The sequence below is a fragment of the Chiloscyllium punctatum genome, chromosome 48 (genome assembly GCF_047496795.1).
Source record: "Chiloscyllium punctatum isolate Juve2018m chromosome 48, sChiPun1.3, whole genome shotgun sequence".
Classification (NCBI taxonomy): Eukaryota; Metazoa; Chordata; class Chondrichthyes; order Orectolobiformes; family Hemiscylliidae; genus Chiloscyllium; species Chiloscyllium punctatum.
Genome location: NC_092786.1, coordinates 57,711,081 through 57,734,202, shown reverse-complemented (window position 1 = coordinate 57,734,202; position 23,122 = coordinate 57,711,081). Strand labels below are relative to the sequence as shown.

The window sequence follows — 23,122 nt, the reverse complement described above, 5'->3', positions numbered from 1 at the left end:
TCAGGGCCGGTGGTGGCAAAACTCCTCCCGCGATTGGAGGCAGCGGCAGCAGCAGATTCTTCAAGCTGGCAGCGCTAGCAAAGCAACATCTCAGAGGATGGCAGCCGGAGTGGAACTCTCGACACTGACAGCCTGGCCTGGCAGTGCAGCCAAAGACTGCTGGCTGCAGTAGGCCCAGTGCAGGCTCTCCTGGTGTGATCAAGGCAGGGCGGAGCCAGGGACTCCTGGCTGCAGGGCAGTGGGTTCATCACGGGAGTCAGCAACAGCAAGGTGTACCCACCGGCAAAGAGGTGGTGCTTAAAAAGTGGCAATTCGTACAGCAATGGGTCTGATGCCAATGGTAGTGAGGCAGTGGAGGAGGGGCCTGGCAGCGCAGGCGTTGTGTTGGTGGTGAGCCAGCTCAGGACTCATGGCAAAGGCAGCAGAATGAAGATCGATTCTTTCAGTTACATCTTTTTCCTTTTAAAATCTTAAACTGTTCAAAATGGCACCAGACTGTGGCAATATTTGAAGCTTTTCACTGTAATTTACTGTATTATTCACTATAAAATACAAGTGACAATAAATCATTCAATTCAATTCTCCAACCTTATGGTCCAATGACCACTCTTCCCTCTCTCTTAGCTTTTATATATATTTTTAAAACTCTTGCAATTTTCTTTTATATTACTAGCTAGCTTACTGTCATATTTTATCTTCTCATCCTTTAGTGTTTTTTTTTAAAAAGTTCTCTGTTGGCTTTTAAAGGTTTCCTCTGGCTTCCCACTAATCCTCACCACATTGTAAGTCTTTTCTTTTATTTTTATACTGATCCTGACTTCCCTGGTCAGGTATGGTTACCTCCCCTTAATAGGTTTTTTTCTTCCTTGGGATGAATGTCTGCTGTACCGCCTAAATTACACCCAGGAACCCTGCCATTGTTACTGCTCCTCCATCTTCATAGCGCCAGGGACCCAGGTTCGTTTCCACTCTTAGACGACTGTCTGTCGTCTTGCACATTCTCCCAGTTTCTGCATGATTTCCTCTCCAGTTTGCTCCCGCAATCCAAAGATGGGCAAGTAAGATGAATTGGCCAAGGGAAATGCAGGGATAGGATAAGGGATTAGGTCTGGGTGGGATGCTCTTCGGAGGGTCGGTGTGGACCCATTGCACCAAATGGCCTGCTTCCACACTATGGGGACCTAGTGATTCCTTTTCTCAAGATCTGCTATCAATCTGATTTTACCCATCCACCTACGTGCTGAAGTCCCCCATGATTATTGTAATAATGCTTTTCTTATATACCTTTTTTTTCTCCTGATATATTTTCTTGCCTACTGCTAGGAGATCTGTACACAACTCCCATCAGGGTGCTTTCTCTTTTGTGGTCCCTCAACTTTACCCATACAGATTTATATCTTTCAAGTCTGTATCGCTTCTTGCTATCGATTTAGTTTTGTTCCTTACTAACAAGGCAAGCCTGCTTCCTTTGCCTGTTCTTTTGATAGGATGCATATCCTTGGGTATTTATTGCCCAGCCCAGATCCCCTAGCAGCCATGTCTCAGAGATACCCACAACATTGTACCTGCCAATTTCAATTCCAATCTGCGCTGCAAGTTCACTTACTTTGTTTTGTATACTGCGTGCATTTAAGTACAACCCCCCCTCAGTCTTGCAATGATTGCCCCCCTCTCAGCTGTCCCCTTACCTGCTGTGCCTAAACTTAGAGTCTTGACACTTTTCATACTCTGTCCAATTTCTTATTCTGGAAACTTTAATAACCTCTGCTGGACCCTCCTCCACTTTAACTTTTTTCATAATTTTCCGTACAACTGACCCTCCCCAAGCCCTATCCTTGGATAGGCTGCTGTAAGACAAATTAATGTAAAGCTGTACAAAGATAGAAAACTCTTTCTAGCAGCTATTCCAACCATTGCTATTATTTTATTGTTGCAGTTCGTCATTTCACTCTCCCAACTGCCTAAGGTTAAACTAATACCTCATTTCTGTTTCCAATCCAAGCACTGCCATGGAGTTCTATCAGGCAAGAAATAAATTGTCAAACTCAATGTCACCTGCAACAGCACCTTGCAAACTCTCAACATTTCCCTTCCAGGAAAACGAGAGCAACAGATGCAATGGGAACACCACCACCTGCAAGTTTCATCCAAGTCATACATTACCCTAGGTATGATAGATCAACTACAAATACTATCAGAGTCACAATCCTGGAACTCTCTACTTAATGTCATTTTGGACGTACCTCCATCACATGGACAACAGTGGTTAAACAACAGGTAACAACTACCTTCTTGAGAACATTTAGGAATGGGCAACAAATATGGTTGTTCCAACAGCAGACAATCCATGAACAAGTGAAAAGGGAATGCAAATCATCCAGTCACCACCAAATATATTATTTTTTGTAGGGTGAGGCAGGACAGAGTGGGCGAAAAGTACCTTGCTTGTGACAATCCTTCCCCTTCCAATAGGGAAGCCAGGGACACCTGACAGATCTGAACAAGTCAGCTCCACAGATAAAACACATGTCAGAGGCCTAAACTAGGACAATGCGAAACTTTCGCCATTGAGGTAGTCACTGATAAGACTATCACGTCCCAGCACAGCCTAAGCCTCAGAAGTGGATGCCTGAGAAGCAGCAACAGCTATGGCTGCCTGGACTAAGGGAGGAAAGTGGGTCAAGTGACACTTGGGAGCAATGAACAACGCACCTAGAGAATCCAGTGAACTGAACCCCACTTCCCCCACCTATGTTCAGTGTCCAGGTCTCTCACTATTCACCTGAGGGGGACTGCAGCTTCTTTAAAAAGTAACAAATATAGTTTAAAATAAAAACAGAAGTGCTGAAGTGTAGTTTAACCCTAGGTATGACAGCATCACAAAACATAAACCATCTTAATTCCAACAGACCAAAGAACATGTCCAGTTGGAAGACACATGCCATAAGGACATATCAAAAGTCTAAATTCAAGGTAAAACCTAAATGTCAATCAATTAGATTAATAACTCAGTTATGCCTATGCAAGCCACATCTCTCAATCGCGACCACAAAGTAATGCAATATTTACTTTCACCCGATATGGTACAAACTGGAAGTTGTCGTCACAAGAGAAACAGTATAATTACCCAAGGTGTCTCGTAACAAACTGCGTTGAGTTTCTTCTGCATTTGTGCACCAAAGTTTCAAAATGGCATCTGCAACTTTAAGATCAATTCTAAGTTTAAAGCTGGAAACACCAAGTAATTCAAGAAAGGCGACACAGGCAGCAGCAACAGCAGGTACAGTGAAGTGAGCTAACCCCAGAGTGTATGCCTCAATGCTTGCTTGTTGTATCCTAAAACAGGTGAGAGGAGCAAATGAGATTTTCAAAGAGAGAAAGGTTTCTTTATAGAATATTAAACAATTAATACTTAGCTTGCATTACAAAAATACCTAATTCCATAAACCGTGTTCAGCAGAAATTCCAAATTCTGATAATTGTATTAAATAATCTTTAAATGCACTGCAAAATTCATTAACATATAGAAAATTTAAAAAACAGAAACTTTACACCAAAAATACCCTAGCTGTAGGAAAATTAATTTGCATCGCACAGATCAGAAATGGAACCAGCTTTTTTTAAAATCCTAAGTTGCATTTTTAGTTATGTGAAATAAAAAAACAAAACTAAAACCCGAACGGAGCAGAATTCAGCCAATCAGCCCATCTAGCCTGCTAAACCATGCAATCATGGTTGATAGGTTTCACAATCCCATTATCCTGGCTTTTTCCTGTAACCTCCGATCCTCTTACCTATGTATCTGTCTAAATACACTCAACAGCTTGGCCTCCAAGGCCTTGTGTGGCACTTAGCTCCAGTGGCATAGCTATAATGTCACAGGATTATCTTTTTAATATGCTTTTAAGGGAGGAAGGCAGTTGCCCATCTCTAATTGCCCTTCAACGGAGTAGCTTGCCAGACCATTTCAGAATGCAGTTAAGAGTTGACCACAATGCTGGAGTCACTTTTATGCAAGAATAGGCAGGACAACAGATTTCCTTCCCCACCAGACAGGTTTGAAAGCTCCATTACTGAAACTAGATTTTAAATTCTATACTTTCTTTTGTTATGAAGTTGAAGAGTGTACTGTACCTTTGAGAGAGAGAATGCTGTTCTGCACAGAGCTTACAAACACCTATCATATGACTAGATAGCAGTCTCAGAATGTACTGGAAAATTGAAACTACTTAACATTTGGCTGTGAACTAGATAGTTGAGTTGGTTGATGTTTTGACAACAGTTTGAATTTAACCAGATAAAATTATGCCCCAGGATACTAAACCCAATCTCATTTGAATTTATTGTTTTAGGAGAAAGTGAGTACTGCAGATGCTGGAGATCAGAGCTGAAAATGTGTTGCTGGAAAAGCGCAGCAGGTCAGGCAGCATCCAAGCAGCAGGAGAATCGACGTCTCATGCCCGAAACATCGATTCTCCTGCTCCTTGGATGCTGCCTGACCTGCTGCGCTTTTCCAGCAACACATTTTCAGCTCTGAATTTATTGTTTTGCCAACATCAAACCAATGAGATAATCCAACATTGGGGATATAAAAAATGCAGGCATTGTGAAACTCAGGTTGAGCAACTGCCAGCAGCACAGATCCAAAAAATTAGGAAACACTCTATCAAAGGTACTATTTCATACAAAACATTTTCACAGTGAAAAGAAAAGCAATGACCCAGGGTGATCTTCAGCCGAGAGACAGACAGACATCAAAGATGACAGCCTTTATATGGTTTTGAAATGAAGTCGATGTAATTTTAATGAGCGTTTTATTTGAACAGTAAATTATTATAGATTTTGAAGCAGATAATAAGCAGTTAAGAAAAAGGGAGGGTTAGAGTTGTAAATAGTTGTTTAATATTCACCTTTAGAGTTAAAAAAATATTATTTTCTTTAAATAGTGGAATTTGGGAGCTCTCAGTTACTCAAATTTTAACAGTTTACAAGGACAGGTAAGCTTTTCTGGGAGTTTGGTCTAATTAACAGAAGGGTTCACCACTGTGTCGTAATGTTTTTAATCAATTGAATTTCAATTCCAACAGCTGTCCTCATGGGATTTGAGCCCATGACCCCAAGGAATTAGTTTGGAATGCTGGATTACTGTTTCACTGTGCAAACATCTCCTTCAAAGTCTACACCACTGCCCTGAGGGAAGGGTTCAAGTCCAATGTGGCAGCTGGTGGAATTTAATTAAATCAGGAATCAAAGGCTAGTCTCAGTAATGGTGACATGAAACTATGATTGTCATTAAAACTCATCTGGTTCATTAATATCTTTTAGGGAATGAAACCTGTTTAATTGGTCATGCCCACCTCTGACTCCTTAGCAGCATGGTTGACTCTTGACTGCCATCACAAATGGCTCAGTGAGACTTTCAGTTGTGCCAAAACACACTTTGTAGGTACATGCACCAGATGGACTGCCATAGTTCAAGTAGGTGACTCATCACCACTTTTCCAAAGGCAATTAGGGACAGATAAATGTTGAACTTGCGAGGTGACATATCCTTTCATGGGATGTGTAAGTTTTTTTTTACAACTTGAAACAACCCAAGGGAATTAGCCTTGATGAACCATAATGCCCTCCAGTAAGCAGTTGATGTTGGATTGAGGTACTAGAAAGTTTCAATAATTAAAAACAAAAATTGAAGAATGTAAATACCAATGTTAACTATTGTCCCTTTGTATCTTGCCGCCCACCACCCCCGTCCTTTTATATTGAACCTTTCATCGCCTCAAGATGGATAACCAATGAAATAATTTGCGTAGTGAGACAAGAAAGCAGCCAGGCTGCACACAGCAAGTACAAAAACCACAGCATCATGATAATGGTCAGATAATTAATTGTGGCAAACACAAAGAGAGGGTGTACAGGACAGAAGACTCATTCGGTGCATTATGGCTCTGCAGTACTTTGACAGACCTTTCTAATTCATCCCATTCCCTTAATACTACGACTTTCCCATTGTCCAGAAAGTGTTCTGTTAGAGTAATCACCAGATTCCCTTCTGCAAGTTATGGCTGAGTCTTCTTCCATCACTCCCTCAATCAATATATTTAGAAAATGAGAAAAAGACTTACATTTCTTGAGTGCCCTTCATACCTGCGGAGGATTCAAAGCACTTTACACCTACTCTCAAGTTTAAGCTCAGAAGCAGCAAAAAGGGAGCAACATCACATACTATTTTGATTATTCGCATTGCTACCATACTCACAACTGTTTGGGTGAACTGCTCTTTGCAAGCTGCTGAACAACAAAAGTTGCAAATGCGTACGATGGCCGGCCATGACGCAAGTAGTAGGAAAAATCTAGGCGTTCAGTTATGGCGTACTTATTCACCAAGTCAGGGCAAGAGAAATGAGGTAAATCATTTGATAAGTCTGTGGAAAGAATGCAGAAATGTTTCTTAGAAAATCCTCAGTTTTTTTTATCTTGTGCAGAACACAATATCAGTGGTGAACAAAGGAAAAACCAGATTTCAAAACCGCTTATCATTTCTTCCATGGACTCATAGAACTCTCAGAACCTGCTCATCACATAAGACCCAGACATGTTTGACTGTGCGGTTCAACTATGATTTCCACATTAAATGAAAACTTTATAAAATGCTTTAATAAAGAAAGATGTCCACGTACCAGCATCTCCTTCGCAGGATCAAGAATATAATGTAGCATTAAAGGGGGTGCACCAAAAGGTTGACCATATAAGGAGGCCTTATATTCTTTGGCACTTTTAAGAGTCTTACTGAAACCCATCAACATCTGTAACGGCCTGGAGGGTAGATGCTGACAGGCTGTTGCCTCCGTCTGAACTGATTGGGTCATGGACTCAGGATCAGGGGCCAGCCACTTACAATAATTGAGATCAGAGGAAATTGTGAATCTTTGAAATTGTCTATTCCAGAGGGTAACTGAGTAGGATGTTAGGTATGCAGGAATTTAAGGCCTACTGGGATAGCATATGAAATCTGAGCTGATGGCAAAGACCAGTCAATCTTATTAAATGACATAGCAAGCTCAAGGGGCCAAATCACCTACTTCAACTCCTATTTCTTATCTTGCCAAGCTTTCACAAGCCAGAATGAGCTAATTCTCAGATTTCAGATTCGGAGCTTCTTGAACTGATATAGCAAGAAACTTTTGTAATTTTTATTATTTTTTAAAATAAATCTAAATCAAAAGAACAAATTAGTATATTTCAAATATATTTTTCTCATTGATTTACAGTAGTTTAAATTTTCCTTTTTAAAAAGAATGGAATAAAAATGATTTTACCAACATTTTTGCAGCTGATCTGTCTTCAAGCAAACAGCAGTACAGTGGAAAGGAGGAACTATAGTTCAGATCTGTTCTTCATTAAATAAATGAGCTATGATTTATGACTTTTATTAAATGGCTAGGGGCAGGAACTGCTGGAGCTTGAAACCACCCTAATCTTATGGAGCGTTCTAAATACACAGGCAGGCTTGGCTTTTGCACAACCACAGAGCACAAAATAAGACAGATTCATTGCATCCAGTTTTATTAGGAACATTAACCTTCAAAAATTAATTCAGTTGTCTTTTGGCCACTCTTAATTTCTCTTTTACTTTTAAAAACTTTTTCTTCAACAACCGATCTATGATTTGCTTTTGTTTACAAATCACTCCATGGCTCCTTTCCACCTCACAATAGTCAAAGATGTCAGTCTCCCTCTAGTTTTGGCATCCTACGCTCCTGAATCTCATCTGCCCCATCATTGATGCTTGCGCCTTCAGTTGCCTCGGCCCCAAGATCTGGAACATTCTACCATGCTTCTCCACCTCTACTTTGTTATTTTAATAGGCACCTTAAAACCTTCCTCTTTGACCAAGCTTTCAGTCACATGACCTAATATTTCCTTAAATGACCGCAATGTGTGGATTGGAAGTGATACTTAAAATGCTCCGGTAAAAAGCCTTGGGATGCTTTATTATGTTAAAAATATTGTAAATATTGTTGTTGTTGACTCAGCTTTTGCCACATTTTTCTACGTCAAATCAGCCACAAGGTACCCACAAACATTCCTGAAGGGCTTTTTGCCCAAAACGTTGATTTTCCTGCTCCTTGAATGCTGCCTGACTTGGTGTGCTTTTCCAGCACCACTCTAATCTTGATTCTATATCTCTCCAAACCATTTCAAATCATGTACTTATCTAAATGTCTTTTTAACTGTAACTGTACCTGCATCCACCATTTGTTTTAGCATTCCACACATGAACCACTGTGTAAAAGAAGTTGCCTCTCGTGTACCTTTTAAAACTTTATCCTCTCATCTTAAAAAATGTCCTCTAGTTTTGAACTCCCCTTCCCTAGGAAAAAGACCCTTGTTATTCAGCTTATCCATGTGCTCAAGATTTTATAAACCTTCATAAGGTTTCCCCGTCCTCCTATGCTCCACTGGATAAATTCCCAGCCTACATGTCCTATTGTTATTACTCAAACCCTCCATTCCCGACAACATCCTAGTAAATCTCTTCTGAACCCTCTCCAGTTTAATAATATCCTTCCTTTAAAAAGGCAACCAGAACTGCACATAGCACTCCAGAAGCCACCTTACCAACATTGCAACCTCAACATGACATCCCAACTCCTGTACTCAAAGCTGAGCAACAAAATAAATTATACTAAACACCTTCTTAATCATCCTGTCTACCTGTGATGCAAATTTCAAAGAATTATGTACCTGAATCCCTAGGTCTCTGTTCTACCCAGGGTCCTACTTTTAATTGTGTAAGCCCTGCCCTTGTTTGTTTTACCAAAATGCAAAACCTCACAATTATCCAAATTAAACTCCATCTGACACTCCTCAGCCCATTGACCCAAATGATAAAGATCTCTTAGTAATCTTAAATAACCTTTTTCACTGTCAACTACACAACCAATTTTGGTGTTATTCACAAACTTACTAACCATGTCTCCTATATTCTTATCCAAATACTTTATATAGATGATCAACAGAAGGCACAGGCCTCAAGTCCACAAAACAATTCGCCACCACCACTGTCTTCTACCATAAAGCCAATGTTGTATCCAACTAGCAAGCTCTCCCTGAATCCCAGGTGATCTCACGTTACTAATTAGTCTACAAAGAACATAATCAAGTTTGTTAGACATATTTCCCATGCACAGAATCATACTGACTATTCCTATTTAGTCCTTGCCTCTCCAAATGCACGCAAACCTTACCTCCCAGAATCACTAAAAAAAAACTTACCCACCACCAACATCAGACTCATAGGTCTACAGTTCCCAGGCTTCTCCTTACAGCCTTTCTTAAATAAATGAATAACATTAGCCACCCTCCAGTAGTCCTGCACCTCCATCATGGTAAAATGATACAAATATTTCTGCAATTTCTATCCTAATATTCCACAGGTCCAGGGATACACTTGATCAGGTTCTGGAGATTTATCCATCTTTATGTTTTTTAACACCTCCAGCACTTCCCCCTCTGTAACATGAACCATTTTCAACCATCAATATTTATTTCCCCAGAGTTCTCCAGACTCCATTTCCTTCTTCACTGTAAAAACTGACACAAAATATTCATTTAACATCTCTCCCATCTCCTGAAGTTCAACACATTGATCTGGTTGATCTTTAAGGGGCCCTATTCTCCCTCAAATTGTTCTTTTGCTCTTCATATACCTATAGAATCTCTTTGGATTACCCTTAACCTTATTTGCCAAGGCTATTTATTTGCCTTGAGTGTTCTCATTTTAGCATTTCTTTTCTGAAGACAGTGATTTATATTAGGTGCATTTATACAGCATCAGTGGCACTCAGCACTTAATCCAACCACTATATTTTGTGTGTGAATTAAATTATAGTTTATTTAAGGGGTTATTAGAACGAACAGGTGTCAATGTGTATCTGATGAATGATAATCCAGAAAGGACCTCAACTGATTCTCAATCACCCACACTTCCTATTGGCTGAATTCAGCTACAATGTGTGCACTATGGTCAAACAACGGAATATGTCACAACCAAGTGCATACACCACCTGAGATGACAGGATTACCGATAAATGTTTTATGAATGCCAACCGTTCCGATCACATGATTCTACAATTGAAATTTTTCAGTTTACCCAATAAAAATAATATTTCTACTGTGGCTCATCTTTTTTAACTACTCGAACAGAACTTACGTTCAAATTCATTTCAAAGGCTTTTCAAAAAAAAACAAACAATAGTCTATCCTTTCCTTTAAATAATTAATTTATCTTATGATACCAGTCCATGGGTACTGGGTACCCTCTGTGACCTTCCGTTGATAGCCAAACTTTCTTGACAGTTAGTATTTGCAAGTTATTCAATTATGAGTCCTTGATGAACATTAACACCTATTCATAACGCCCAAGTGCTGCTACTCGTCAGCACAAATATTTTTCCCAATAGAGGCTGCTGAGCTTGATTTCTGGGTCAGATTGGAAACTGACATTAGTAAACTCTGCACATTTTAGGTATTGGTCTTCTAGTTCTGAATGGGCTCAACTAAATGTAGCCTTTACTTGGAGCCTTTGTTATTCATATTTACTTTTGCGATTTGCACTGTGACAAACTTTTGCGTTCTCTGTTTAAACTAAATCTATAGCAATGGAGCAACTCCTGTCTTAAAGTCAGGCAGGGAAGACTCATTATCATGGTACGTCAAAGAACATTAATGATCTAAGGCAGATTGAGGAGTAGAAATTAATGAGCGTAACAGTTTATAACAAGCAAAAAGGCATCCTAATAGCCCTTGAAAGCTTTGCCAAGCTCCCTCACTTCCCTCCCTCCTACCTCCATGTATTACTCTGGTTACATTCTACCAACCTGAAAGCAACTTACCACAAGTGGAGAGCACATTGGCAGACTGCCAGCCAAAGAGGCGTGATGGATCAAAGGGGTGTAATGACTGCAGACAGGAGGAAAAGAAAAATCATGAACAAAGGAAACAAAAAAAAGCACGCATCTGTATTCACTGGAAAGTGGGCACTGATATTCAATGCAAGCCTTGACCATTAATTTACTCACAAGGATATGCTTGTTTCATAGTTAACATGTACATATATTGTATATATCTAACCTATTTTGAAGTTATTCATTCACGTTCAACTCAAAACGAAAAATATGGAGCCTTTTTACCCCGTACATTGTTTCTTATTCTGGATGTATAATCATTGTAAAGCAATCAGAGTCATAGAGATGTACAGCACAGAAACAGACCGTTCCATGCCGGCCAGATATCCCAACCCAATCTAATCCCACCTGTCAGCACCCGGCCCATATCCCTCCAAACCCCTCCTATTCATATACCCATCCAGGTGCCTTTTAAATGTTGCAATTGTACCAGCCTCCACCACTTCCTCTGGTAGCTCATTCCATGCACGTACCACCCTCTGCGTGAAAAAGGTGCCCCTTCAGTCTCTCCTTTATCTTTCCCCTCTCACCCTAAACCTATGCCCTCTAGTTCGAGACTCCCCTACCCCAAGGAAAAGACTTTGTCTATTTACCCTATCCATGTCCTCAATTTTGTAAACCTCTATAAAGGTCACCCCTCAGCCTCCGAGGGGAGGGAAAACAGGGAAAACAGCCCCAGCCTGTTCAGCCTCTCCCCATAGCTCAAATCCTTCAACCCTGGCAACATCCTTGTAAATCTTTTCTGAACCAATTCAAGTTTCACAACATCTTTCCGATAGGAAGGAGACCAGAATTGCACGCAATATTCCAGCGGTGGCTTAACCAATGTCCTGTACAGCCACAACATGACCTCACAACTCCTATACTCAATACTCTGACCAATAAAAGAAAGCATACCAAATGCCTTTTCACTAAGCTATCTACCTGCGACTCCACTTTCAAGGAGCTATGAACCTGCACTCCAAGGTCTCTTTGTTCAGCAACACTCCCTAGGACCTTATCATTAAGTGTATAAGTCCTGCTAAGATTTGCTTTCCCAAAATGCAGCACCTCACATTTATCGGAGTTAAACTCCGCCTGCCACTCCTTAGCCCATTGGCCCATCTAATCAAGATCCTGTTGTAATTGGAGATAACCCTCTTCGCTGTCCACTACATCTCCAATTTTGGCGTCATCTGCAAACTTACTACCTGTACCTCTTACACTCTAATCCAGATCATTTATGTAAATGACAAAAAGTAGTGGACCCAGCACTCCAGTGTCACAGGCCTCCAGTCTTAAAAACAACCCTCCACCACCACCCTCTGTCTTCTACCTTTGAGCCAGTTCTGTATCCAAATGGCTAGTTCTTCCTTTATTCCATGAGATCTAACCTTACTAACTAGTCTCTCATGGGGAACCTTGTCAAACACCTTACTGAAGTCCATATAGATCACATCTACCGTTCTGCCCTCATCAATCCTCTTTGTTACTTCTTCAAAAAACTCCATCAAGTTTGTGTGACATGATTTCCCACGCAGAAAGCCATGTTGACTATCCCTAATAAGTCCATGCCTTTCCAAACACATGTGCCTTCAAACCAAATGAATATTCTCCATTAATTAAAACGTATTTGCTCATGGTTTGTGTTTAAAAATCCACAGTCAAATTTATTTAAGGTGTGAAATAATGAAGTTAAAATGGCAGTGCTTCAGAAAGCCGGAGTTGGGAAAAGAATAAAATGAAAAAGAACGGGTAGCATTCAGCAATAACAAGGATGCGGGCATAGAGTCAGAGATGTACAGCATGGAAAAAGACCCTTTAGTCCAACTCGTCCATGCCAACCAGATAGCCTAAATTAATCAATTGGAGCATTTGGCTCATATCCCTCGAAACCCTTCTTATTCATATACCCATCCAGATGCCTTTTAAATGTTGCAATTGCACCAGCCTCCACCACTTCCTCTAGCAGCTCATTCCATACACACACCACCTTCTGCTTGAAAAAGTTGCCCCTCAGGTCCCTTTTAAATCTTTCCCCTCTCAACTTAAACCTATGCCCTCTAGGTTTGCACTCCCCTATAGTGGGAAGATGATCTTGGCTATTCACCCAATCCATGCCCCTCAATTTTACAAACCTCTCAGCCTCCAATGCTCCAGGGGAAAAAAGCCCCAGCCTATTCAGCCTCTCCCTACTGTTCAAACCCTGCAATCCCAGCAACGTTCTTGTACATCTTTTCTGAATGCTTTCAAGTTTAACATCATCTTTCTGATAGCAGAGACCGGAATTGAATCCAGTATTCTAAAAGTGGCCGAACATCCTGTATAGCCGCAACATGACCTCGCAACTTCTATACTCAATGAACTGACCAAAGGCAAGCACAAAAATGGGAAAGTAAATTAAAGCACCTCTCACTCACAACAGCAATTCATACATCATAAACCTTTGACCAATGTCCAGGTTGTTTACAATTAAATTCATGCTGTGCACATACAGCACAAACTATTCTATATACTTGTTTGCTCAGACTTCCCTGGATAAGACGGACATACATTTAATGTTTTTTGCCAGAGACTTCGAGTATAGTCTTGAAAATCATCTCATTCAAAATTAGAATACAGGCCTCACGACACCTTCTGAAGGAGGAGAATAAACGTCAAACTTTAAAGCTCAGAGGAGCTGAAGAAGCAGTTTCTATGGGAAAAATAGTGTTCTTTTGTTCTATTATAGCATGATCTTATGATTTTCCTCAAAGATCCAAACAGTTTACCAGACTTTATGCTTTTCCCTACATTTTTTCTTACACGATTCCTGTGAAGGCATTCATTTATGTTGGTGTGTTTCTGGCACTCTAGTAAGAGTTGATTTTTTAACATACTGTGCAACTTTCCTGGTGAAAGTCTATACTTGATGCACCAGTGCTGTAATCAGTCATGTGCTACAAAGATTGGTGCTGGGTCCATTACTTTTTTTATCATTTATATAAATGATTTGGATGTGAATATAGCATGTATGGTTAGTAAGTTTGCAGATGACACCAAAATTAGAGGTGTCGTGGATCGTGAAGATGGTTATCTCAGAGTACAATGGGATCTTGACCAGATGGGGGAATGGGTCAAGGATTGGCAGATGGAGTTTAACTTAGATAAATGCGAGATGTTGCATTTTGGTAAGGTAAATCAAGGCAGGATTTATACAATTAATGGTAGACCCTGGGGTGTGTTGCCAAATAAAGAGACCTAAGGGAGCAGGTGCATCACTCCTTGCAAGTATAGTCAAAGGCAGACAGGGCAGCGAGGGCGGCATTTGACACACTTGCTTTCATTGGTCAGAACATTAAAGGACAAGAGCTGGGATGTCGTGTTGCGGCTTTACAAGTCAAGTTGGATTCAAGGGTCTGTTTCTGTGCTGTATGACTCTATGGTTAATTGTGGCATAATCACAATTCAAACAAACAACAAAAGTTTCCTTAGACCAGCCATTTAATTAACTAATAAACTCATCAAGACTCCTTTGAAAGCATATTCCAACCCCTGCAACTTCCCTTCCATGACACCATCCTGACTTTGATCTAGATCAACGTTGCTTCACTGTTTATACAGTCAAAGTCCAGGAAATAACTTTGTAACAGCATTTCAGGAGTACCCACACAACAAGTATCTTATGTTTTCCAGAAGGTGATTCATGACTAAACCTCAAGAACAATTAAGGACAGGCAGTAAATGTTGCACTAACTGGTGACACCCACACTCCATGAACAAATGAAGGTCCATCCGCTCAAACAACACAATATTGTAACAGCACCTATTACACAAGCAATTATCCTTGATAAACTTGATTCTGGGTAATCCATGATGGAGGATGGGAAAAATTTCTGGCGGTAACAGCTGCTCCTTTGTGAGGTATTTTAGGTGTTGGAGGTGATTTCCTCGAATTACAGGAGCAGCAATTACTGTTTTATATGCTGTTGCACTGTTTTGAAACTTTGGAGAGAAAAAAAAAGGTCAAAACAGCAGCACTTTTAAAAGGGAGATGACCAAAGGCAGGACATGGTGAGGTCAGTGCGAGAGAGGGACAGACAGACAGAGCAAGAGAGAGAGCGCGAGAGAGAGAAATGCACACTGCTAACTGACACAGCAGTGAACCTGCACAGTTACTGCCTTTGCTGCTTGAATTCCTGTATTACTGGACATCGGAGTGCAATGGGGAAAATTAACAAACAGTGAAATTCACAAATAATCTTGGAATAACCTGTTTGGGAGAGATCACAGCCCAGAAATAGATAAGATAATAGTTTAAGTGTGACCTTACAGTAAGTCTGCAGTGAGTAGAGTGGGTTCATTCTTGATTATACATTTTATTGAGCTAGGTGTCTTGATTAAACTTAAATATATAACCATAAGTATTACGTTAGCCTGGAGCAGTGTTTTGTAGAGGAATAAGACAGTGCTGTTTCATGGGTCTGTAGACTGAAAGAAGCAAAAATGGCCTTGAGTGTGTTTAAGGAGAGTTTACATGTCAGTGCGGATTACATCTGCAAAAAAAATGTCGTTTGCGAATCCTATCAGATAGAATGGATGGGTTGGAGAGACAGTTCAAGGCAATGAGGAATTTACAAGAGCAAGGGGATGTGATGGATGGCTGTTATAGGAAGGGGGAAAAGTTGCAGATGCAATCACATAGATGGGTTCACTCCAGTAAAGGTGAGAGAGGTAGGCAGGTAATACAGGAGTCTTCTGTGGCAATCCCCATTTCAAACAACTATGCTGTTTTGGAAAATATAGGCAGGGTGGGGGTGGATTCCCAGAGGAATGTTGCACAAACAGCCAAGCTTCTGGTTCCGAGACTGGCTCCATTGCAATGAGAAGTACTGTGTTAGGGGACTCTCTAGTCCGAGGCACAGACAGACGTTTGTGGTCAGCAGAGAAAAAATCAAAATGATGTGTTGCCTCCTTAATGCCAAGATCAAAGATGTCTCAGAGAGAGTGCAGAATGCTCTCAAGGGGGAAAGAGGGCCCAGCAGGAGGTTATCATACACATTGGAACCGATGACATAGGAAAGGAAAAGGATGAGATTCTCAAGGGAGAATAAAGAAGTTAGGCAGGAATTTAAAAAGGAGGCCCTCGAGGGTAGTAATATCTGGAATACTCCCGGTACTGCAAGCTAGTGAGGGTAGAAATAGGAGGATAGAGCAGATGAATGCTTGGCTGAGATGATGTATGGGAGAAGGATTCATATTTTTGAATCAGTGGAATCTCTTCTGGGGTAGAAGTGACCTGTACAAGAAGGACGGATTGCACCTGAATTGAAAGGAGACTAATATACTGGCAGGGAAATTTGCTGTAGCTGCTCGGGAGAATTTAAACTAGGATGGGACCCAGGGAGATAGTGAGGAAAGAGATCAATCTGAGAATGGTACAGTTAAGAACAGAAGTGAATCAAACATTCAGGGCAGGCAGGAACAAAGCAGAAAACAAGGTAGAACTGAAATTAAACTGCATTTATTTCAGTGCAAGAGGCCTAACAGGGAAGGCAGGTGAACTCTGGGCATGGTTAGGGACATGGGACTGGGATATCATAGCAATTACAGAAAAGTACCTCAAGGATGGACAAGACTGACAGCTTAATGCTCCAGAACACTATGGGACTGCCATAGTGTTAAGGGTTTAGATGGAAAAGAATTTGTTAATTGTGTACTAGAAAATTTTCTGATTCAGTATATAGATGTTCCTACTAGAGAAGATGCAAAGCTTGACCTACTCTTGGGAAATAAGGCAGGGCAGGTGACTGAGATATCTGTAGGGGAGCACTTTGGGGCCAATGATCACAATTCTATTAGCTTTAAAATACTGATGGAAAAGGATAGACCAGATCTAAAAGTTGAAGTTTACCTCACATTACAACAGGATCAGATGGGCCACTAGGCTGAGAAGTGGCAGATGGAGTTTAATTTAGATAAATGTAGGGTGCTGCATTTTGGAAAAACAAATCTTAGCAGGACTTAATACACTTAATGGTAAGGTCCTAGGGAGCGTTGCTGAACAAAGAGACCTCGGAGTGCAGGTTCATAGTTCCTTGAAAGTAGAGTCGCAGGTAGATAGGATAGTGAAGAGGCACTTGGTATGCTTTCCTTTATTGGTCAAAGCACTGAGTCTAGGAGTTGGGAGGTCACGTTGCGGCTGTACAGGACGTTGGTTTGGCCACTTTTGGAATATTGCGTGCAATTCTGGTCTCCTTCCTATCGGAAAGATTGTGAACCTTGAAAAGGTTCAGAAGAGATTTACAAGAATGTTGCCAGAATTGGAGGACTTGAGCTATAGGGTGAGCCTGAATAAGCTAGGGCTGTTTTCCCTAGCATGTCGGAGGCTGAGGGTGACCTTATAGAGGTTTATAAAATCATGAGGGGCATGGATAGGACAAATGGAGAAAGTCTTTTCCCTGGGGTGGGAGTGGGGGGGTTGGGCGGAGTTTTAATACGAGACCTAAGGGCCTACTTTTTCAAGCAGAGCATGCTGCATGTATGGAATACGCTGCCAGAGAAAGTGGTGGAGGCTGGTATAAGTGCAGCATTTAAAAGGCATCTGGATGGGGATATGAATAGGAATGGTTTAGAGGGATATGGGCCTAGATCAGCTTAAGATATCTGTTGGCACGGACGTGTTGTACCGAAGGGTTTGTTTCCGTGCTGTATGTGTCTATGAGTAATTTTTTTAATACTTGGTAAGTTTCCAAAGCATTTTTGTTGGAAACTATACACTTAGTTAGATCAGTTGTCTTGACTTTCAGCAAGGAAATGAATGATGAATTACAGCCATTAATACTCTATCTGCACACAAATCTGATTACACAAAATGCCATGGGTCACCATGTTGCTTCATTTTAATCACAACAGAATCCACTAATTAAGTATTGCAAATTAGCTCCAAAAAAGAGTTGTGAACTGATTCAACTAAACCATGCAGACACAGATCAATAGCTCCTGTTAGCTTCAATTCATATATTCCATTTCACAGTCTTTTAATTTTAGATTATGGTAAATACAAGGATGGATCAGGTCAGTCTGTTTTATATTGCCCCTAAGGAGTACACCACCTGGTATAAGCTCATTCACTGTGAATATAATCAAATCACTCAAGAAGCAAGCATGCATGAAAAAAGAAAGATGGAAGGTTGAGGGTAATAGAAAACATCACTGAAACAAAAAGACATTATCTTCATCATGGTCACGCAACAAAACCCTCTTCTTCACCCCAACAAAAACACATACAAAAACAAGTGCATTTCAAAACACTCAGAAATCAGAGAAACTTAATCCATCAATAAACAATTCACTGTAAATACCTGTAAAAGATGATAGAGAGAAATGTCCAATGGTGGAATGCCATAAGGGGTGAGCTGTGGAAAAAGAGCAGTGCGCAACTTGGGATAAGGAGACAGAGCCATCTTCAACAGCTGAGAGTCTACTTTCCAGAGAGAATCACTTGCATCTTTTCTCTCCTGCATCACCTAAAGAAACCAGAAATAAAGAAAGATTTTTCTTTATAATAAAACCAAAATACTGCAGATATTGGAAATTCTCAGCATGGCAGGTCCTATATGTGGGGGGAGAAAATGTCCTAACATTTCAGGAAGAAAGGTAATTACAGTGAGCAGTTAATGGGGTAACTTTACAGCATAAAGGTGGCAACAAATGGACAACTTTCAAGCAGCAAAGCTTAATGGTCTCATTCAGAGTCATATAATTTGACGATTCTAGTTGTTTCCTATTATTGTTTGATTGAAAAATAGGTGATTAGTGACACAAGGCAGAATATGCAAAGATCTGAACATAATTGCAAACTCCAAAGTGAAAGGCGATACAATTGGCCACATAACCAGGGTTTCTGCAAAATCAGTTCCAGGAAAGTAAATTGTCTTACAACATAATAATGACCATTAAAAAAAAATTGAAAAAAAGACCTTTAGCTACAAGAAATTCAAGAATCTCTGTTCCGACTTCAAACAGTTGGAACAAAAAATTCCAGCCAAGAGCTAAAAAGGTATGGCTTATTTTAGCTCACCTGATCAATTCCTCCAGGAGCAAACATGATAGTGGCTAATGCCATTAGAGTGTGTCCCTCCAGCAGCATGCTGCTGACACTGGCTTGGTTGCTGGGAATCAGCATTTGAGCATTGGCTAGACTCGCTTGGAATGTCACAGATGAATCTGACAAGAACAGGATGAAGACCAATGTGGCTGAGACTGAAATACAAAGCTTCTCAAGAGTGGATGAAATACACAATAATCAAACTAACTGGGTTAGGAAATGAGACGGAACACAATGCTAAAGTTTCAGTTAGACCATAAGACATAGAAGTAGGCTGTTTAGCTCCTTGAGTTTGTTCCACCGTTCAATAAGAACATGGCTGATCTGATAATCCTCAACTGCACTTTCCTACCTTTCCTTTTGATTTATTTTTTACTGATTACAGATTTGTCTATTGCATTCTTGAAAATACTTAAAATGTTCCAGCCTGCACAGCCTTCTGCAATGAAAAAAATTTCATAGATTCATAACTCATTAAGAGAAAAAAAATTCCTTCTTATCTGTCTTAAATATGTGACCTTTTTTCAGAGATGATGCCCTCTGGCCCTTGACTCTCCCATAAGGGGAGAAAGATCTTTTCATATTTATGGTATCAAGTACTCTAAGAATCTTGTATGTCTCACTAAGGTCTCTCATTCTTCTAAATTCCTGTAAGTACAGGGCCAACCTACTCATCCTCTCGATATAAAAGAGTCTTTCCATTTCCAATATCAGCCTAGCAAACATCCTCTGGACTACTGTCAACTGCACAAGATCTTTCCTTAGATAAAAGGAACCAAAACTGCTTACAGTATTTCAGTTGTGGTCTGACTTGTGCCTTGTATAATTTTAGCAAAACCTCCCTACTTTTATACTCCATTCTATTCAAAATGAAGGCCAACATTCCGTAATACCCAGTGAACCTGGATGCTCACATTTTGAGATTCATGGACTATTATGGACTAAGCCTGACCACTCAAAACATTCTTAAGCAGGCAGCTGAGACCATAACTTTGCAATTTATATTGGTAAGTGTACAGTGAAAGTTACCCAGATTAAGTTAGCTAGGTCAATGACTAGATTTTAAAACAGACAAAAATGTATTCACAAAATTACCCAATGAAATACAAGAACAGAATAAAGAACCCTTGCAGAACTCTGTCTATCCAAACTAGACTTAAAAGATGCTGTTCTGAATATACACAACAGTCCGAATAAGCAAACTCCCTTTAAAAGCCAGTATTAATGGAACACATGCTTACAGGTTGAAAAGAGAGCGTGCAAGTCCACACAGCTCCCTGCTGAATTGCTCACCAGTTCAAGATTGAACAGAACGGCTCAGTTCAGCTAGCTAGAGAGCTGACCACTCCCCTTTCTTTATACAGGTCACTTCTAAAACATGACCACTTTGGCCTGAAGTCTCATCTGTTTACATATAACCAAAAAGGCTTCTCAAAATCCTTTTCATCTCTGTAATAAACCAGACCATTCAGAGCCCAGCCTGGTTTGTTACCCCTCCAAAAATACATCAAGGACAGAGTAGCCTTGGGCCAAGGAACAGCTTTTAGAATAAAGAGACTAGCTTTGTGACATGGGCAAGAACTCCCAAATTCCTGTGCTGTAGCTTTCTGCAGTCTTTCTCCATTTAAATAATATTCAGCTCCTCTATTCTTCTTGCTAAAGTGCATAACCTCACACTTCCCTTCATTATTTCCATCTGCCAAGTTTTAACCCACTACTTAATCTGTAGACTCTGTCATCCTCACCACTTACCTTTCTACCTACTTTTGTGTCATTTACATCCATTTTCCTCAACCATTTCATTAATGTACATCAGAAATTAATGTGGTCCCATCACCAATCCTTCTGCGATTCCATTAGTTACAGGTTGTCAGGCTGAAAATGTCTCCTTTATCCCAACTTTTCTTCTATTAATTAGCCAATTCACCAACAATACTACTTCACCACCATTTCCTTCTTGTGTGTCCTTTTTAAGTCATATATCCTAGAATATTTAGTTAGCAGCTTTTATCCCTTTATAATCATTCCAGAGATAAAACCATACTGTTAACCTGTATCCGTGCCATTAATTCATTTGTTTCAAGTACTACATGCATTCAAGAACCATCCATTTTGCATTTTTAAATTTTTTTTCTCTTGTGACCCTCTTTACTGCTGTCTTTCTATGTTGTGGTTCTGTTTGCCGAGCTGGGAATTTGCTGTCTTTCTATGTTTGTATGCTTTCTTCCTTTCTGTTCCACTCTGAATATCATTGTCCAAACAGGTGCCATATCATGCTGCCGTATCCTCTTGTTTTGTATATCTACATTTTCCCTCTACCCCTCTAAATAGTTTAAAGGCCCTCTACAGTCGTAGTTGTTTGATTCACCATGACATTATTCCCCAGCACAACTCAAGTGAAGCCTGTCCCACCAGAACAGCTCCCTCCTACCCTGGTACTGGTACCAGTGCCCCATGAACTGAAATCCTTTCCACCCACACCGGATCTTTCAGCAATACATTTAACACATTAACTTTATTTATGCTATGCCGGTTTGATTAGATTTAGATTACATTACATTACAGTGTGGAAACAGGCCCTTCGGCCCAACAAGTCCACACCGACCTGCCGAAGCGCAACCCACCCATACCCCTACATTTACCCCTTACCTAACACTATGGGCAATTTAGCATGGCCAATTCAACTGATCTGCACATCTTTGGACTGTGGGAGGAAACCGGAGCACCCGGAGGAAACCCACGCAGACACGGGGCGAACGTGCAAACTCCACACAGCCTGAGGCGGGAATTGAACCCAGGTCTCTGGCGCTGTGAGGCAGCAGTGCTAACCACTGTGCCACCGTGCCGGTGGCTCAGGTAGTAATCCAGAGATTACCACCTAGGTGCTGCTGCTTTTTGTCTCTTAACTATTCTTCTCAAATCTTCTCAAAAATGGCTTTTCAAAATATTTCAGCAAAGCCTCCTTTCTAATGGTACCAACGTCATTGGTATCAATGCAGACTACGACTAATGGATTCCTCTCCAAATTCTTCTCTGGCCCTCAGCAAATGCCCTTAATCCTGGCTCTAAAATGGGATGAGGATACTTTCTGAACAGTGGGCTGCAGCCAGGGTGTATATCACTTCTGTACTAACCACCATCTACTGCGGCTGGATTCATAAGTGGCAGCCCCTTCCACAGCAGGCCATTTATAAATGGAGCCTTGCGAGATGATTATTAATGATACAATTCACCAAAATTGAACAGATGTGAATGATTCAGTATTAGTGCTTGGACTTAAACCATGAGGAATACTAAAATATTGAACCACTGGCAGGTAATTCACTTATCTAGGTTGGATACTGCATCTTCAACAGTTGCTATATCTCCACCAAATTAAGCAGACATTAATTTATTTAACATCAATTTAAATTGCTTAAACAGTTATAAAGAATACCAGGAATACCTAGCTTATCAGCAACCTCTCTCATTCTCACTAGAAACTCAAACCAGGGATGAGCCACATGGAGTGCTCTATCATCCAGAAGAGGGCAGTTGGAGAGTTTCAACCTGTTAAACAAGACAACAGTAAAATCAGTCTTCAGGGACATGAAATATGAGAAACATATCTTAAATCTAACCAGTGCAAACATATCCGAATATGACAAATTGCACCTACAGTTGGATAATCAAGTCAATTAACTATCTTGAATGTTTATCACCCACAATAAAACAGACTCAATTAGCTTGAAATAAAGTGGTGAATCTTATTTTTAATCCACTGTAAATAGGGGGGAGACCACTTTCAATCCAGTTTACCCCAATACAGCTTGCTATATCTTTTTTTATCCAGCAGCACAGTTAAGCTTCTCCAACACTTGTGATTTTTCATTGGTGCGGTACAGAATAGTGGGAGGGGCCTAAGAGAACCAGGAAAATTAAAGAAGCTGAAAACACATTTGAATTGATGTCCGCACCAAAATCAGATTCTCCTTATGGATGCCACATTAGATCCCAGACAGTAATCAATTCAAAGCCAGCTTCTCTGTGTCTTAAGTGATAGTTCTTTTTCATATATCATCAGTATCACACAATTCAACATTAA

The 23,122-nt window shown here is 40.4% G+C and overlaps 1 protein-coding gene across 2 annotated transcripts in view; it reads right to left on the bottom strand.

Moving 5' to 3' along the window:
• Window positions 1–23,122, bottom strand: part of spg11 (SPG11 vesicle trafficking associated, spatacsin) — a 142,768-nt gene that overhangs the window by 55,589 nt on the left and 64,057 nt on the right. For both annotated transcript variants that reach the window (XM_072565333.1, XM_072565332.1), the window contains exons 17-22: window positions 22,484–22,587; window positions 19,012–19,157; window positions 18,293–18,457; window positions 10,899–10,965; window positions 6,260–6,425; window positions 3,128–3,336 (exon numbers count right to left, since the gene is read on the bottom strand). In XM_072565333.1, coding sequence (XP_072421434.1) covers window positions 3,128–3,336; window positions 6,260–6,425; window positions 10,899–10,965; window positions 18,293–18,457; window positions 19,012–19,157; window positions 22,484–22,587 — 857 coding nt within the window. The remainder of the gene's footprint in view (window positions 1–3,127; window positions 3,337–6,259; window positions 6,426–10,898; window positions 10,966–18,292; window positions 18,458–19,011; window positions 19,158–22,483; window positions 22,588–23,122) is intronic.